Source organism: Scardinius erythrophthalmus (assembly GCF_964197995.2).
Source record: "Scardinius erythrophthalmus genome assembly, chromosome: 2".
Classification (NCBI taxonomy): domain Eukaryota; kingdom Metazoa; phylum Chordata; class Actinopteri; order Cypriniformes; family Leuciscidae; genus Scardinius; species Scardinius erythrophthalmus.
Window position 1 is genome coordinate 44,184,661 of NC_138222.1, and position 19,654 is coordinate 44,204,314.

General features: G+C 36.8%; 1 protein-coding gene across 1 annotated transcript in view; it reads left to right on the forward strand.

Annotated features, from left to right (window-relative positions):
• Positions 1–54: 54 nt before the first annotated feature.
• Positions 55–19,654, forward strand: part of frmd5b (FERM domain containing 5b) — a gene marked incomplete at its 5' end in the record, with an annotated part of 29,363 nt that continues 9,763 nt past the window's right edge. The window contains 10 exons of the mRNA XM_081349233.1: positions 55–156; positions 14,543–14,647; positions 15,535–15,577; positions 15,723–15,801; positions 15,960–16,057; positions 16,213–16,336; positions 16,486–16,573; positions 16,721–16,809; positions 16,916–16,979; positions 17,142–17,233. Coding sequence (XP_081205359.1) covers positions 55–156; positions 14,543–14,647; positions 15,535–15,577; positions 15,723–15,801; positions 15,960–16,057; positions 16,213–16,336; positions 16,486–16,573; positions 16,721–16,809; positions 16,916–16,979; positions 17,142–17,233 — 884 coding nt within the window. The remainder of the gene's footprint in view (positions 157–14,542; positions 14,648–15,534; positions 15,578–15,722; positions 15,802–15,959; positions 16,058–16,212; positions 16,337–16,485; positions 16,574–16,720; positions 16,810–16,915; positions 16,980–17,141; positions 17,234–19,654) is intronic.

A 19,654-nucleotide genomic window follows, 5' to 3' on the forward strand; every position in this document is an offset into this window, starting at 1 on the left:
AGTGACATGTTGCGCTCGTCCTAAACGCTCGTGCGTCTGTACTGACTGGCCAATATGTTGAGCCGACTGATGAGTGGCAGCGATCGTACTCTTGACAGGGAATTCAACTGTACAGTGCGACTGCTGGACGACTCGGAATACACTTGCACGGTTCAGGTCAGTATACATGTTTTCATCATCACAAGCGGGTTATCCCCATCACCGACACACGTGCTTTAATGCTCGCGCTGCTGATACTGCGCATTCAAGCGGGAAAATCCGCGAGCATCTGTACGAATCTGGACTCTGCACAAGGGCTGCAATGCGTAATGGCTAATTAACGTGTTAGGACATTTCCTTGATGAATGAATCAGCGCTGGTTTCGGTGACCCGTCTGTATCGGGTCACCTGTCACGTAGTGCCTGCCGCCAGCCCGAGAGACCTGAGTCACATTCAGTGGGAAGAGGCACTAGTGGAAAGGTTTCATACATTAAATTGCCTCTCGGGGCGAACTATCCACGATAACAGCTGCTGAAAGCTTGTTGTAGCATATACGTGCAACACTGTAATGGTGATTCACTAGCTGTTCCTGTTCTTCTTGTTTGGCCAAACATACTACAAGCCACATTACCGTGCAATTCAGCTATGTTTCTAGACAAATTCCCAGACTGTTTCAATAGGCTATACCGTCTTCTTGATGCATTTGTTTCCACTACTTGTCTAAGGCAGCCCAAAAGCATGAATGGAGATTAATTGCTCTAAAATTTAGAGTCTAAATGATTTGATTAGAATGTGCCATTAATGTCATTTATTGAGTTGTATTGCATCATTGTATTAAGTGAATAATTAAAAGCAAAGTTTGGGATTGTTATAATGAGTCATCTTAATATCATAGCAAAATCATTGGCTGAGATGCTAAGTTGCCAAGAAGAGCAGTGGTTTTGTGTGTATAAATATATATATATATATATGTTGTCCTTGAAAAGCTAGAGAATGAAAATTTCCCAGGTGGAATGAAAGTGATAGGCATGTTTTTATTAACGAGTTTCCTCCTGGGCTGAGCTATTCACAGATGTTCAGAGTCAACAACAGTTGCTGAAAGATTGCAGAAGCTATAATATGCCTAATACTTTGCAGCTGCTCTCACTCTAAAAACACTGGGTTAAAAACCCACTTTGGGTTGTTTTCAACCCAAGGGCTGGGTAAAAATATGACATGACACATGTTTGGTTAATTTTACCCAGCAAATTGGGTTATTTAACCCAGCATAATGGGTTGATTAATTTTTTACTATAATACTTTCTAATAATTTTTATTTTTTTACTTCATACATAAAATATTGTTTACCGATTAACTTAAATCCTCTAAACTTTTTTTAAATACTGCACACATCCACTGGTTTGCATGATAATTCCTTTATTTTCGATCATATTTTACAGTATAGCATATTTTACATTGTTTTTTAATACATATTGCCTACATTTAAGCTCATTTAACAAATATTAGAAGTAGAAATAAAAACATTTAGAAGTAATTCAAGTGTAATTGACCAGTCTCTGTTCTCGTGCCGGTGTCATGACAAATCGGGTCCTCCCTTGAAATCGGGTCTCTTTCAACTATCAATTATTGATTAGCCTGTACTAATATATACGAACAATATTAATTTTAATATATATATATAGGTTACTGTATAGCCTAGTGCATAAAAAACAAATTGAACATTTATTTCACTTGATAAACTGTTAATTAGTTTAATTATTATTAAGTCTATTAAGTGAATAATTGAACATCATTACATTCTTTTTATAATTGAAATATATTTGGACATTTAACACTTTATTTAACATGTAATTACCTTAAAGATGATTGTAAATGTAGGACAAGTGAAAATGCGTGTATAATATCAGGCTAATTCGGGTATCTGTATGCTATGCTAAGATAACTAATACAGACATCAATAGTTCAAACAGCATTTATCATAGCATGATTTTGTAGGAATTGTAATCAGGCGCTAAAGAAAATACCTATCACCACACCTGTGTGGTGAAGAGATGAGTCCCTGCACCGTAGAGATGAGTCACACCTTAGGACCCTAGTAGTATGCCTGATCTAAAGCTGTTCTTGCGATAACTTCTTGTTGCTAACGTGAGCTGTTTTAGCTTTATGTGGTAGCTTTATGTAGCATGCCAAATCCCGCTGCTATATAGGTCTACAGCTAAATCCTGCTGCTATGTACAAGATAAGATAAAAGCAGTTTGTAATAACATTTTAAGCAGGTAGTCTAGCAGTTTTCTGCCATCAACTAATATATTTATTTGTATAGCGCTTTTCACAGTACAGCTTTACAGAAAGACAGACAGCTATTGTATAGTAATTGAATTGTATATGTAAGCTAACTAAAAAAACACTAAGAACGAGAAATGTTTATTTTTACAATCTATAGCTTCGGTTATATACTAGTATATGAAACATATAAGTTTAGACATGAATGGTCGTTATAACGTAGTTCAAACGTCTTAATAAAGTGATTTTGTCTGACTTGTAACCAGGCACTAAAGCGATTACCCATAAAATGTGCTTTGAACCAATCGGATTGCTTGGGTCCTAAGGTGGGACTCATCTCTAACTGGGACGGGAAGACGACTTCTAACTTCAGACCGCTGCCCTGTGTTTCACTCGTAGCCAAAGTATGCGGTGAAGGCCCCATAACCTGTCCATAAACAAACAGTGAACAGTTCTGAGGACATATTTTAACATCCTAAGTATATATACCGTATCTTTTTGAATAAAATCATAAACTTTTATACAAAGAAATCACGTGAAAAGACCGACGCAAGCCACATGACACTCGTGTAGGTGACTCACATCGCGCCCCTGGATGTTGCTTTGCATAAAATTAAACAATATACAGCACAATAACGAATTTATAGCTAAAATAAAATGTACACAAACCTTCACCAATTTGACGGAGCTGCACTGCTCTCTCCTGAAGAGGTCGCAAAAAGCCTACAGTAAATAACTCGACCCCTGGGTTGTTATGTCTGACCCAGTATCCGGGTTACACAAAAACTACCCAAACACTGGGTTGTTACGTCTGACCCAGGAGCTGGGTAACACAAAATCTATCCAAACAGAGAAAAAAATAACTCTGAAAAATGGCTCAACCCAGGGTTTGGGGATATTTATATTTATTTATATTTATATATGCTCATGTGTCTGAAACTCATTTTGGTGGGACAGTTTACCATGACTGAACTCCACGTGTACAAGTTACTAAAGGATTATGTTCAGAGCTCAGTTGAGGCAGAATTCTTAAACACTGGAACAAAGACATTATTCCAAGAAAAGAAGTTAATGGATTTGAAATAGTAAGTGTTCTGTGTATAAGTTATATATTTGACAACATGAAACATTAACTCTTGGAATAGTGAATTTGGTGGTCATTCATGGTACTAGTTGTTGTGAGGTCATGTTTGTGGTATGTCTGGGAATATCAGCATCAGATTGTGACATTCCATTGTCCTTGGAATTCTGTGTGATGCTGTGGTCTCCATGGCAACAGGCCGATTCCATCATCGGTTCCCAGCTGCTCCTGCTCTCGTCAGACAGGATATAAGCACACGTGTGCAAACACACATACCCGTCTGTTACACAGGATTCATTCAAACATGGCGGCTAGACATTGCAAACAGAGACAATCCTCTTCTGTCCTTTCCGCCCCTGTCCCACTTGGGATCGTCCTCTGTAATTGATTGATCAGGACAGTGGAGTTTGGTTAGTGATGAAATGCTTATTAGTGAAATATGGCCTCTCTCTTTTGAGAGACTGCTGACTGCGTTTGGCTCCTGGCAGTCACACATCAAGAGACCAGATATCTGAGACACTCACACATATACCTTCATTACAGAGCTCACCTTTGTGTAGGTCAGCGGTGCCTCTCAGCTATATTTCACTGCTTATTGTTTGGCCACACATACTACACGTCTGTCAAACGTCAACTATTCAGATGATTCTCTTGTAAAATGTTATATAATTTGTCCTCTGTACCGCTCTTGACTTATCCTATTTTGGCTGCATTGTTCTAATTGGCATTTCAGAGTCATAATTAACTTCAAATGAAAGTACCAGTTGTTGAAGGCATGTCCTCAGGAAGGCACATCTTGCTCAGTTTGCAGTATCTAATTGCTTCTCTTTCTTTCATATCTCACAGTAGCATGCATGAACATGAGGCATTATGATTTGCCGTTGTTTTCATGGGGATGGCATCTCTTTTTCTATAACACAAATTATCAATAACTTTAATCAAATCCTTTGAGGAATGAAAACAATGGTATTGTATTTCATGTTGTCAAATAACAATGGCAATGGTATTGTATTATTGTATTCATTTGTCTGGTTCAGCACATGCAAGTACAGTATGACACATGGGTGGAAAGACAACAATATCTGCAAGATGGTAAATGAGGCACATATTTTGTTTGTGTGCTCATGATCGGAAGAAAGGCAGAGTTCATGTCAGAAACTACAAGCAATGTCTGACAGCGTGTCGGTATATGTTCTCAGATCTCCATTCACTTGAGATTAAATATTCAAATCAGCTCCATATCAGCAACATAATAAATATTAATAAGTTATGCCTTTCAGGTCATGAAAAGGGAAACCCAATAGTGAGAGTTGAAGGTGAGATTTGTGTTACTGTATGTGTGTGTTTGCACATGAGAGAGAAAAAGAGAGAAAGTGACATGGAATGAGAGATATGGTTCATAAATGGTTCTCTTGGTACAAAGGAGGCATAAACTGCTAAGACTTTCCCTAAAGACCAAACCTTTAAGGTTCATACAGTACATAACTCTATCAAGTCAGTTACAATTTTTTTTTTTAGATTGGTCTAATTTGATACCAAAAAGTAAGACTGACTGCCCCTTGACTAAGTGATACTAGTACTTAAGTCATAGTCTTTACATAATGGCTATGTTTATGCAACTGCCTGAGGTTATTGCTTGCTTGCTACTAAACAGTATACTTTTGAGGAAAAAAATGTGTTCATGTGTATTGTGGAATGAAATAGCCTTGTTCTATTGTACATGTATTACGGCTTGGAAATGTTATTGGAAATTTAATTTCTTTTTTTTTACTTAGTAGTCCAGCAGTTGTTGTGCTGAAGAGTAATAATAAGAAGAGTGGAGGGCATTTATAAACTCAACTAACTGTGTAATTTGTAAAATGACCGTAGGGTATGGCTAGTTCCCCTGCCTCATCAGATCAAACTCCACAGTCAGTCTTTCTAAATCTTTTAAATCGACACATGACCATGAACAATAATAGAATGAGAGAAAAAAAGAGTAAAAGAGATTTCATTCTGTTCATGATAAAAGACATACAAATAATTGCAATTATTTATATGATGTGCAGAATATATCAAAAGAGAAAAAGATCTTTATTTTTATTTTGGCTTCTCTAAAAGTGTTCAATACAAATTCTTGTAGCTCAAATAGTAGAGAATAATAGTAACACCAAGTTCCAGAGAATCCATGATCTGTTAAAATGTTAACTTATCTAAGTAATACCTTAAATCTGCCAAATACATGAAAATAAATTAAATTCATTAAATTGAATAAAAGCATTTACTAAATTAATAAATGTAAATTCACCTACTCATTGAAATCACTTACTGTATTGTCTTATATGACTTGGATGGTTAAATATAAAGATGTACCAGCAGCATTTTGTTATAATAGAACTTGCTGTTATGTATTCTGTGCGTAATAGTGGTTTTCTCCTTTATTTTGCTATTGCTCAGATACTGCTTGTAAGATGATCCTTAAGCAATGCATCTAAAAGATAAAATGATTAAATAAACCAGGTCAGGGTGAATTTACACTTTGATGAAAAAAATCAATTAATACACCAGGATGCAAGTCATTCTGTGAAGACATGCTTTATATAGAAGTTTCAGGGGATTTTACTTGGTTACTTCAAAATGCAATGAAATGTTTGTATGAATTAATACACGGTATATATATATATATATATATATATATATATATATATATATATACAAGCACACACATACAGTGTATATATATATATATATATATATATATATATATATTCATATATATATTTATATATGTGTGGGTGTGTATATGTATGTATTTGAAAGGGCTAAGTTCTAAGTTCTTGATCATTTTAGGCCAATATGGCAGTCGCGGTTTCAGTGCTTGCTTCTTGTAAAATAAAACATATTTTATTTAAGCTACTGATATAACTGGATTCATCTCACATGGCTGTACATATGTTTTTCAAAATTACTCTTCATTTCAGTCATCATTTACTTACCTATTAAGTAAATGATGACTGATCTTCTTACCCTCATACCAGTCTAAACCCATTTGCCTTTTTTCTTCTGTGAAAAAAGAAAAAAGAAAAAGGAAAGGTTTAGCATAATTTTCATGTTGCTCTTTTCCATAAAATAAAAGCAAATAGTGAATACAGGTTATTAAACTCCATATAGGATAAAAAAAAAATCACATTTGCTCAGTGCATCAAAACACAGCTAGGAATATGACTTGTAGCAGCACTGACATTTTACAAATTAATAGACTTCACTGTAAGGTATAGGAGAATTGAAACTGAATTCTCGTTTGATACTAACCTACTGCATGCCTTGAAAATATGTTGCTGTAGAGTAAATTGTGGCCATATGCTGTTAGGTGTAGATCATTTTGTCACTCAGATCACTCTGTCCTAATTGCAAGATTTAAATACATGTCCCAGTGCAGCTGTCTAAATCATGATGTGGAAGGTTTGGGGTTTTGGATATAAAATATTTAAAGAGGAAAAGAAAAACTGTTCTAAAAAAGAGAGAGGAAAAGTTTTCATTAAGAAAATAATTCTTCTCCTAACAATACTATTTTTTGGTGTCAAGTATGTAAGACTGGAGAAACTGGAAGACCTGGAAGAGAGGGCTATAGTCTCTGAGAATTGAACTTTCTTGCTATATTACCATCCCCATTCGAGACATGATTACACTTGAGTTGACCACCTAATTTACACATCATTCCCTTCACCCATCCCTACCTGAATTCACCCAAAAATATGGTTTAATATGAACAATTATCAGAACCAGTCGCACTGAGACATTTCAAATGATACCACACATGTATAATACTACAGTATTATACATGTGTGGTATCATTTGAAATGTCTGACTGGTACAAAGTTCTCATTCCCACAGAAGTAAACCAAAAAAGTAATAAGGTGTGGAGAGTTTGGAGATATCTGCTGCGGGTGTGCCCCAAAGTAAATCAACCTCTGTCCGGTGTCCCCTGTAAGTCTGGGACCGTGATTAATGCAAATTCCCACTGTGAACTCATGTTTACATTTGAAAAGAGGTTTCTGCCTTGATCTGAGTATTTAGGGAGATGCTGAAGAAGGCTTATGGCGATTTGTAACTCAAATTAGTGCCTGCATACACTCCGCATCATGTATTTTATGTCAGATTCGCATCTTCTCTCTTTATTTCCGAGAATTTGATGTTATCTTTGAACTGATTATTAAATTGGCATGATAATATTTGCCACTAATTCAAGTGTACGTGTTTTGCAAAGACAAGAAGTGAATTCCCGTTTAGGGCAGCAAAAGTGCTGCTTGACCAACCTAAATCTGGGTGTGTCTTAACTCTGTTTTAATTTAATGTTACTTTAAATAAGTGTGCGTGGGAAACCGCGGCATGGCCAATCCAAAGCTATTATAAGACAAGTAAAGTTGGTTGACTTATCTGTAGTAGTGGCCATACCTCTACTGAAGTAAACGTTACTTTAATTTCAAGTGTATGCAATCACGGGGGCTATACCGTATCTTTGATTGTGTAAGCGTGAATGTGACCGATCTCAGGTATAAAGCAATTACCTCTGTTTGGTGACCGAAGCTGGCAAGCTTGCGATCGTGAGACCCACGTTAAACAAGGCGTGAGGACCTCTGAGCGACATAGCTTATGAATGGGTAAAATATAAGTAAAGAGTTTTGAACAATCAAATGTATTGCTAAACTATTATATAATTGACCAATAACCAATTGGCAATCTAACCTAAATTCGAGGTTGTGATAAAATAGAGTCAGATGGAGTCAGATAAAAGCTTAAATGGAATTAAATTACTTTTCCTCGCGGAAAGACAGTAACACGCAGAGACCTTCACCCGTTCTATCGGAAACCTCCATTGAGACGATTTAGACGGGCTTACAAGTAGTAGCAAGCAAGCAATAACCAGAGACTGCTTTTCACCAAGAGAACCATAACCATCTATATCCCTCACTTTTTTTCTCTCACATTCACATTCAAGCATACGCATACACACATACACGCATACAAATCACACCTTTAACTCTCACAATATATTCCCTTCTCATGACCTGAAAGGAATAATTTATTAATATTGTTTGAGATGCTGATATGGAGCTGATTTAAATATTTAATCTCGAGTGAATGGAGATCTGAGTACATACTGAGATTACTAGTGTCAGACATTACTTGTAGTTTCTAACATGAACTCTGCCTCTCTTCCAATCATGAGCACACTTATAAAAAACAAACAAAATACTTGCCTTATTTACGACCTTGCAGATGTTGCTGTGTATAACATCTCCTGGTGTTTTTCCACCCATGTGTTATACTGTATATACATACATGTGCTGAACCGGGGAAATACTCCACATTAGTGATTATAATGTCTGATAAGCCAGTCTGCTAGTTCACATCTGTCTGTTTAGTCCTGAAAGCTGCTGTTGTGACCCTGATCCTTCGCCTTCCTGAACTGCTTTTTGCAGGCAATGATTATTTTAAAATCTGACTTTCCTCTATCACACAGCTCTAAAGCTTTCTAAGATGCCTTCAAAGTGCTGTGTGATTGTTAATATTTGATTGAGCTCTGATGTCTCCAGAGAGATTCTGAAATATTAAGCAGAAGGCAGGCCAAATGCTCACACCCTCTCTCCTTAATTGTCCTCTGACTGCCACTGAAATTATTGCCACAACCAGGGCTTGGCATAAAAATCTTTTCACCACTATAACAAAAAACCTCATTCAGCAATGGTGTTTAGAGAGACACATTCCCCTAACAGCAAGATTGCCTTAATCAACACAAGAATCTCCATACAGTGGAGGTCGTTTTGTCTGTATCAGTGTCTATTTCGCGCCACAACATGGATAGACTACAACAGGTAAATGTTAGCTGTGTGGAAAATATAGATTTCTCGATTTAAATCGCTACTGATATGGATTCTTAAATCTCAAGATAATTCTTTTAATCTATACTGTTTTCCAATGATGCGTCAACTCACTAAACATTATTTGTAGCACACATGCCACCTATTAATGATAATATTTCAATAAAAAATGGGAGGAGAAACATAATTCTATTATTAATAGTATTATGTGCAATTTAAATGTTTGTACAACTTATAAATAACATTTTATTTGAGTGTTGATTATTAAATCAATTTGTATAATTACTTGATTATTAATGTTACTTGTGGTATGTTCCATTTAGGGACTAATATACACTTTTGGTACCAATATGTACCTTTGGCTTTGAGGTACTATTATGCACTCTAAGAACAAAAGTGTACCTAAAAAAGGTTAAAGCAAAGTCACTAAAAGGCAAGTCTCCAACCGTTAGCCAAAAAATCGCAACGGCTAAAGCTAACGCTCCTGCTTTGGCTGTATGCAGGGAAGGAGACAAAAGGCCATTTTTTAAAAATGTATATCACCACACTGAATAAACAGTTTTGTGAGGAAATAGCTAATTATTTAATGAATCGACAGCCTGTTCGCTAATCTTCAATATGTTTTAAACTAAACAATACTTTCATTGAAAACTATATGTAGATTTCACTGTGATAAAATGTTTATTTTTTAAGAGAAGGCTGAGTGGGGAATGTCATGACAGGTAAGACTCATTCACGGCATTACCACCAGCAAATGTGTAGTAGTATTTAATAATAGGTGTTGTGTAATATTGAATGATATTGTGTATTGTCAAAAGAAAATAAACAATATTGATGTTCCCTTTCAAGGGAACTCAAGCTGCGTCAAAACGCTCTGTGGGAACTCCTCTGCGTGATTGCGTCATGAAGCATGTATAAAACCAGTCCAATGGCGTGACCACACATTGTCCACTATGGTTCTCACTCAGCCATCCAGCCCTGCATCCGGTTGGACGCTATAGTGCAGACATGGCCGAGATCACATCTGTACGCATTTCCCCCAATTGTTCTGCTCCCAGGAGTTCTGGAAAGGGTTCGCCAGTCTACTGCTAGTAGCCCTGTTCTGGACTGCCCGAGTATGGTTTGTGGACCTAGTGTCTCTCCTCGACGGCTCTCCTCTGGAGATTCCGATCGGGAGGGACCTACTCTCTCAGGCGAGTGAGTCGATCTTTCACCCCCACCCAGAACTGTGGAAACTGTGGGCTTGGCCTCTGAGGGGGCCCAGCTCATAAGTTCTGGTCTCTCAACTGAGGTTGTTGAGACCATTCTCCATTCACAAGGAAACTGTATGCCTTGAAGTGGAGACTTTTCACTTCCTGGTGTGGAGAGTACCAGTTTGACCCGGTTAACTGTCCAGTCGGTGCAGTGCTGGAGATCCTGCTGGAGTTCCTGCAGGAGCACTTCTCCGCAGGGTTTCCCCCTTCACACTGAAGGTGTACGTGGCGGCCCTAGCTGCTTTACACATCCCTTTGAGTGGAGTATCTTTGGGGAGACACCCACTAATAACTTGTTTCCTTTGTGGCATTTTGAGGCTGAGGCCAGCAGTCCGCACGAGGGTGCCGACATGGGACTGTTGTACTAGAAGGCCTCTCCCTAGCTCCATTCGAGCCCATTGAGGAAGTTTCTGAGAATATCTCTCTAAAGACTGTCTTTCTCCTCGCTATTTCGTCTCTCAAGAGAATTGGAGACATTCAAACACTTTCGGTATCTCCCTCGTGCATGGAATTTGCTCCTGGTATGGTAAAGGATTTTCTTCACCCTAAGACCAGGTTAAGTTCCTAAGGTTCCTACTAATACTGTAAGACCTAGAGTACTACAGGCCATCTGTCTTCCTCCGGACGTCAGACCTAGAGAAACTTTTTCTCGTTTTACAAATTATAATAAGACTTGAATGACTATGACTGCCATGCACCATGATAGCGTATATAAAGCATTTTAATGAATAAAGAGAAAATGAATAATTTAATTATAAATATTGTATTATATTGTTGTTTAACGGAAAAAATAAAATAATAATAATGATGTGGCTCTCTGGCTTCCAGGTTTCAACAAATGAATTAGACTTGAATTGTAATGATTTTTGACTTCTATGCCTAATAATGATAGCGCTTTTTAAAGAATAAAGGTAAATTAATGAAGGTGCTCTTTTTTCCCCTTAGTAAAGCCTGGGAAAGCACATTCCACAAACATTGCAATCCTAACTGTACATTTACAAGTGATATAACATCAAATATAGAACATTTTTCACAAAACGAACACACAAATCCACAAGAAACATTGTGCAACAACTACAACTGACTGTCATAAAACTCTGAACGCTGGCCACTGACGTCATTGCCATAATATGATAGGCTGAGGTGTATCATGTGATCTAAATTAGCAGTTACGCTTCTTCCAATGTTAAGAGCCACAGACCCTCTCATCTCCCAATAGTAAGAAAATCTCTGGGTAAAGGGTGTACACTTTTGAAAGGATACAGTTCCAGTGACAGCTTTTGTATTTCTTTTTCTGAAATTGAAAAAACTTTATTTTTGGTTTTGGGCTAAATGAAAAGTTTAATTTTGGTTTTGGTAAAAAATTAATTTGGGTGTAAATTCTACCTATTTATTTTACTGAAGGTTCATTAAACTTTAAATCTAATGCCTAATATGCTCCTATAATGTTTCTCGTCTCATCACATTCTTGTCTTGATTCATAAATTGAGTAAATTATAGTGAAATTTGACAAAAAAGTAATGTTTTTCGGGTATGAAACATAGCCCAGCAGGCACTGGGCGTTAATATGACGTCAGATTGACGCTGGAACCCAACGTCGGACAGACATTGGATTTTGGTTGTAAATGGAAATCGGGTTGACATCAAAACCCAATGTCAGATTGACGTCAACATCCAACATCAAACAGACGTTGCATTTTGGTTGGAAATGAAAATCGGGTTGACATCAGAACCTAACGTCAGATTGAGGCCAATATCCAACGTCAAACAGACATTGCATTTTGGTTGGAAATGAAAATCGGTCAACATCCAACGTCTGAAACTGAAACATTTACAAAATTGTCACTAATTCACACGACTATTGATTCCAAAACTGTTTCATTATTCAGATATGAAAGCTTATTTAGCATAATGATTTAGCATAAGTTCTGCCAGGAAGACTCAATTACTATGTCACTTATTACCTTCACATCTATCTAATCATGTCCTAATACTTGCTTTATAAAAGATCGGTACTTACACATGTTTGAGTTCGCAGACGCTGACGCAAACAATTACCTCCACCCTTCCCACCACCACCAGGATGGTCCTGTCCATACCTCTCGGGGGGTCGGCTGCGCCCCTGCCTTCGTCTTCAGTAGATCCGCTACCCTCGGATTATGCACTACGGACGGGGCCTATACGCCAAAGAACTTTATAAATAATTGCTTGCTGGACTGTCCATAAATTAATGCTTTGTTACATCATTCTATCTCCCGAGTCTTTCTGGTAGAAGTAAATTTATGTAAACAAATTCTTCACAAACAGTTCTTCAGGGCTATGGAAGCCCATTTCCGCCACAAAAAAATAAAATAAAAAATCATGCATGAAAAGTCAATATAATGACATAACTAAAATCAAAATTATGACATAACTAAGTCTAAATTATGACATAAGTAAATCTAAGTTATGACTTGCAAGCTCATTGATCTGACGTAACCAACACAGGATGTTACAGCCCGGTCTCACCCCAAAACGTCACATACTGACGCGTCTTGACCAAACGGCAATATACGACGAAAAGGGTACCCCTAAAACGTCCATATGAGACGAAGACATAAGCGCACCAGCAGCGCCTCTTAGCGGTACCCTAACGCATACCTAAACCTACCCATAACCCGAATAGTCACATACGGACGTTTTAGGGGTACCCTTTTCGTCGTATATTGCCGTTTGGTCAAGACGCGTCAGTATGTGACGTTTGGGGGTGAGACTGTGTTAGATGAATTGTGAACAAGGAGTATTTTACTAATGATGAAATTCTTGCCTTATTAAGCATGGAATGGAAAGGCATGTAATAGCTCGGAACGAACGCACTTTTGAAAGGTTTTTACGCAAGAACAATCTTTGGTGCAGAAAGAAACAGATGTGGCTGCATGAGGTGGCTGCTTTCATTGAACATATGAATGATGTTAGAATTTGACATTGTTTGGATTTCACCATTATGACGTCAAGGAGACGTTTGAATAACTTTACAACACAACCTAAAAACCTAAAAAAAAATATATATATAATATAAATATATATATATATATATATATATATATATATATATATATATATATATATATATATATATATATATATATATATATATATATATATATATATATATATATATGTGTGTGTGTGTATATACAGTATATATATACTGTAGGCTAATATACACAAATATATTATATTAACAAAAACGTTTATGTTAGATGCTTTTAATCAAATTGACAGCACTAATATATATATATATATATATATATATATATTTTTTTTTTTTTTTGTGAAAACTGATTACAAAACATAGTTTGGAAAAATGTGGGAAAATTACTTTATAAAACAACTGCAACAATTTCTGTTTTTGAAAGATTACATTGTTAAGGCATATTTACCTTACACTAAATGGGATGTCAGCAACAGTGTTTGGGAAAGTTACTTGTGAAACTAATTTACTCCCTAAAAAAGTAACTAAATGTGATACTTAGTGACATTTTATGGAAAGTTATGTTGCACGTTATTTTGCATTACTTTTTCTCACTTGGGCTGGGCTTGGTTGGTTGTTATTGCAAAAAAAACAAAAGTTAAATTTTTGACAAATATCAAGGCTCTTTCACACCAAAAAAGTGAAATGACACAGGAGAAGAAAGTTCAACATTCTTACTTCAGCAACAAAAACAAAAAATTAAACATAAATGTGATGTTTAACCGAAGTCATTTTTGCTTATTAGTATGGTTGAATTGGATCATCAAAGGATAACCATCATATTTACACAGCGCACACAACGCCAGTCAATAAATGGGAAAAACAAAGTAACTTAAAAAGTAACAAAAAAGTACAGTAACTCAGATATTTTGTTGTAAATTTAAAAGTAATGTGTTACTTTCCTCGTTACTTGAAAAAAGTAATCTGGTTACATAACTCATGCTACTTGTAATGTGTTACCCACTACACTGGTCAGCAAAAGAAGTTGAGTTATGTCCAATATACTGTAGAACTGATATGATCCAATATGATCCCAAGGACTGTATACAAACATTGTGTCTCTCTTTTACAGAGGGATGCAAAAGGTCAATGGTTGTTTGAGCAGGTCTGCCATTATCTAAACTTGTTGGAGAAAGACTACTTTGGCATCAGATTTGTGGACCCAGACAAGCAACGAGTGAGTTTCTATAGTATAAATATAAAATGAGCTGTTAATAAGCTTGTGGAAAATGGTTATTTTTATATTTTGACTGAGGTTGGACATGATAGTTAGGTGGACACCATATTTAATTTTACACAAATAAAAACAAGGCTGTGAGTGTTACGGTCACTACATTTCCCATCATCCTCCCTGGCCCTCACCTGCATGCTCTTCCTCTGCGTTCATTGTTTAGTTTCTAGCCACTCCATTAGTTCTTTTGGTTCAGCTGTATCTTGTTAGTTACTATGGTTACTGTCATTGAGTTAATTTGCCCCAGCTGTGTCTTTTTTCCCTGATCTGTTTCTACATGTTCCTTGTCTTGTATCATATATATTTTTATTTGAGTGTTATGTGGTTGTACTATTTCATGTTTATTTCTAGATTAAAGTCTTCCTTAGTATTGCTTTCATCGTGCGCTTTATCTTAACCACCTCACCGTACAGTTTGTTCAATGGGTTGTAATGTTGGGTGCTTTGATGTTGATTATTCAGCCAATGTAATTGAAAATGTAAAAAAAAAAAAAAAACACAGCACAGCACAACAAATTGACTGTATATTCATCGCAGCCTCGATCTATGTCCTATCAATTTAAATATGGTATCTACCCTGACTATAGGTTCATGCTAGTTCTGACTTGTTAATAACCATGCCTGATAAAAGCAATGTTAATATTTGTGCATGAGCTTGAAGCAAGACACCCAAAGATCACATGCTGATTCAGATGAAGAGCCGCAAGGGGTGATGCAATCGATATGTAATGTTGTGAACAGTCATCAGTTGACAATGATGGTCATAGCATTGTGTTAAACTGGAATTTCTATCTGCATTCTAGACATCATTTTTTTTTTATTTTGTTGTTTCAGCACTGGCTGGAATTCAGCAAGCCAATTACCAAACAAATGAGATGTAAGTCATATTGTATGTGGAAAATCCTTCTTACACTGTGTGCATGTTGTGAAAAGAATAATCTTTTCATTCAAATATCCTTCTAAAAGGCAGAAAATGTATATTGTCTGGTTAATTACATCCACATGGATATTTTGTGTCCTAGCTCAGCCACCCTACACCATGTGTTTGCGTGTTAAATTCTATCCTCCGGACCCTGCAGCTCTTAAAGAAGAGATCACTAGGTACTGCTCATTAACATGGAGTCCATTATTATTCATAATTCACATAGTTAAAGAATCTATAGGAAATCATATTAGACAAGTTACAGAGTCTTACAATTATCTGATGTATGTATGATTAACACACTGACAGTTCAATATATACTCTGCATTATTTTCAGATACCATGTCTTCCTACAGATTAAAAGAGATTTGTATCATGGCCGACTCCTGTGCAAAAGTTCAGATGCTGCTGCATTGGCCGCATTTATTCTGCAGGGTAACAGCAAACCACAGTCACAGGAACCATTCTTTACAATATTTGTTGAATTGTGACATCTCAAGAGTTTTGTTATATGAATGACATTACAGTAAGACAAGACTCTCAAGATGACACTGTTTTTGTTTTATTCTTTCTCAAATTTTTTTTTTTAGCTGAGATTGGCGATTATGACCCAGGGAAGCATCCGGAAGGTTACAGCTCTAAGTTTCAGTTTTTTCCAAAGCATTCTGAGCGCCTGGAGCGCCGCATTGCTGAGATCCACAAATCCGAGCTGACGTAAGCTTACATTCAATTAGCCTGTCACATGCAGTATGTCACTCTTTTTAAAGCAGCGCTGGTGTTTAATGGAGAGATTAAATGTATTTTATGAAATTTATCTCCCAGAACAAACACAGAATATTAACTAGTCTGTTTATTTCCTACAGAGGCCAGAGTCCTGAGACATCTGAAATGAATTTCTTAAGGAAAGCTCAGTCTCTAGAAACATATGGAGTAGATCCACACCCCTGCAAAGTCAGTATCCAAATTTATCAGCTGCTCATATACAGGAAATTATTTCAACACAAGTGTCTGAACTGAAAGTCTTTTAATCTGAATTTTTACATTCACAAAGAAGTGTAAACACACAGATTAATTTTTTATTTATTTTTTGTATGACAGGATGTGTCTGGGAATGCAGCATTTCTTGCATTTACCCCCTTTGGCTTTGTGGTACTGCAGGGGAACAGGAGGATTCATTTCCTCAAATGGTGAGAGGCGAAATTAATCTCGCATATCATTTTCATTTGCTTAGTAGTCAAGATCAAATGACTGTGTATATGAATAACTTTGACAGTATTTTGTCATATTGTACAGGAACGAGGTCACCAAACTAAAGTTCGAAGGAAAGACATTCCATATATATGCAACTTATCAAGAGGTAGGTGACAGCAAGGCAGCCCCAGGTTATGCAGAAGAACAAATGGTCAAAAGTAAGATGAATGCAGACTGATACAGGACCTAGGAATTGATCAGGAAACCAACCTGTTCTATTTAACAACTAAATAATTTCACTTACTGACCTCCTGTGACCTTTACTAAGGATCAGAAGATCATCTTGACTTACTTTGCTCCAACACCTGAGGCCTGCAAGCATTTATGGAAGTGTGGGGTGGAAAACCAAGCTTTCTACCAGTGAGTGTGCATAACCTTTTTGACCTATCAGGCTGAAATTTGGTTCAAGAATTGAAATAGCATAAAAAGAGAAAGAGCAAGCAATCAAGCATAAAACATCTTGCCAATGATTTAATTTAGTTTAAACCAGTGGTTCTCAACCTAGGGTACAGGGACCCATTTTGGGGCCTCAGAAATCTTCTAAAGAGTCTACAGGAGGACTTAAAATGAATTATATGAAAACTTAAAGGAGAACTCCGGTCAATTTTAACATTGAGCTCATTTTTTTGTACATTTGGAGTGCTGTCAATACAGAGAACAACGACAAAAATCGGTGTTGCCTACACCGAGTTATTCTATTTTTAAAATTTGCACCCTATTGACTTCAATGGGGCAAGTAGTAAGCCTGCTTTTTAGCCTCTTAACATCCTTTAAGTGTCATTACAAGTGCACAGAAAATGTGAGTGATTCCTTCCGAGTGAACACGGGTGAATCTGATTGCAGTAGATGTTAGAGATATTAATAAAAATGAAGTTAATTCAGCCAGCGCTCATACCTCTGTTTACATCCTGTTTTCGGTGGAAGGCCATAGTAATCGATTGTCGAGTTCACGCGCATAGGTTTAGTGCCTATGATCACGCGCGTGAACTCGACAATCGATTACTATGGCCTTCCACCGAAAACAGGATGTAAACAGAGGTATGAGCGCTGGCTGAATTAACTTCATTTTTATTAATATCTCTAACATCTACTGCAGTCAGATTCACCCGTGTTCACTCGGAAGGAATCACTCACATTTTCTGTGCACTTGTAATGACACTTAAAGGATGTTAAGAGGCTAAAAAGCAGGCTTACTACTTGCCCCATTGAAGTCAATAGGGTGCAAATTTTAAAAATAGAATAACTCGGTGTAGGCAACACCGATTTTTGTCGTTGTTCTCTGTATTGACAGCACTCCAAAAAATGGGCTCAATGTTAAAATTGACCGGAGTTCTCCTTTAAAGGGGGTACTTCATCGCTGGCATAATGGCTTTCAATAAAACTTGGCTACCTATGCAGTAGAAAGGCGGGGAAAAAATAAATCGGTGCTAAATGGCTAAAGAAAACAGAAAAAAGGCTGTTATCTTCCCTTTTGCCATATAGGTAGGAAAACGTCAACACCCATAATGCACTGGGCATGTTTTACTATATTTGCTATATTACGTCTTAGCAAACTTTTTGTCATAATGGTGTTGAATTGCACTTCCCCTTGGGGGAATCCCCGCCGCCATCTTGAAGTGCGTTCAACAGACCCTCGACCCTTAGATTTTGATGGAGCGAGCCTTCTCAGTAGCTTCATACCAATTCAGAGGCTGCATCCTTCGAAGGCCACATTCAAAGGCCGATTGTGTAACAGCTGCGTGACAAATGCTGTCCCGATTCTAAGGCTCCTTCAAATGCAGCCTCCAAATGTGTCCTTCGTTTCCCGTGCAATGAAGAATACAACAGATGGATTCATGATCTTGCCAGATGGCCTTGCCAGAAATTGCTGAATTACACTTTTAAACGTAAGGATTTGGTTTCAACTTACTGAAATATCTAATGATATACAAATGTAAAAATAAAATAAAAAAAGCTTTAATGCGGTTAAAATGTTGACTTATATCTTACAAAGATTGAGATTGTGATGTCACAGCAGTTCGGACTTATTTTTAATTTATTCCTGAGATGGAGAGAAGTTATCGAGGGAAGGGCATAAAATTGGACTTAAAAGCAGCGCTGAAAGTTTGATTTTGAAGGTTGGAGCTAATCTCTGAGGGAAAGTTGACCTCGAGGGTCAGAGTTGAGAACCCCTGGGCTAAAGGCTGCAAAGAAGTGTAAATATGGAGAGAAAAAAAAAAATCTGTAGTCTTCATGTAGTTTCCATTTCAAGCTGGATGACAACGAACACAGTGTTTTAGGCCAAACGGAGGGTAAAAAGCTGTTTAAGGAGTAGACAAAGTACAATACAATTATTAGTGATAAACCTACCCTTACAATAAATGTTCTTTTAATAACGCCCTGTCGACCTGACTGCCTGTGGGTGGGGATACAAAAATGCGCAAAGTATAATCTGCTGTTTTCATGAAAGCAATATTTCTTTGATATGTTTTGCATGAACAAACATGGATTTAACATGGAGAAACTAGAGAAAACATAGTTCAGTTACATATACTACTGACATTGTAACAATACAAAATTAACTCTACCAGTTTCTGTCAATAAAATAAAAATAAAAATTGTCATAATTAGAGCAAAAATACGAGAGGAAATATATGGAGTTAATATTGTGCCATAATTAAACAAACAAATCCAGCATTTTGCAAACAAACTCGATCTGCTTTGCAAAGGAAAACTCGACTCGCAAACAAACAGAAAGCAATGTGCAAGTACAAAGGTAAATTTGAGCGAAAAATGCAGTAA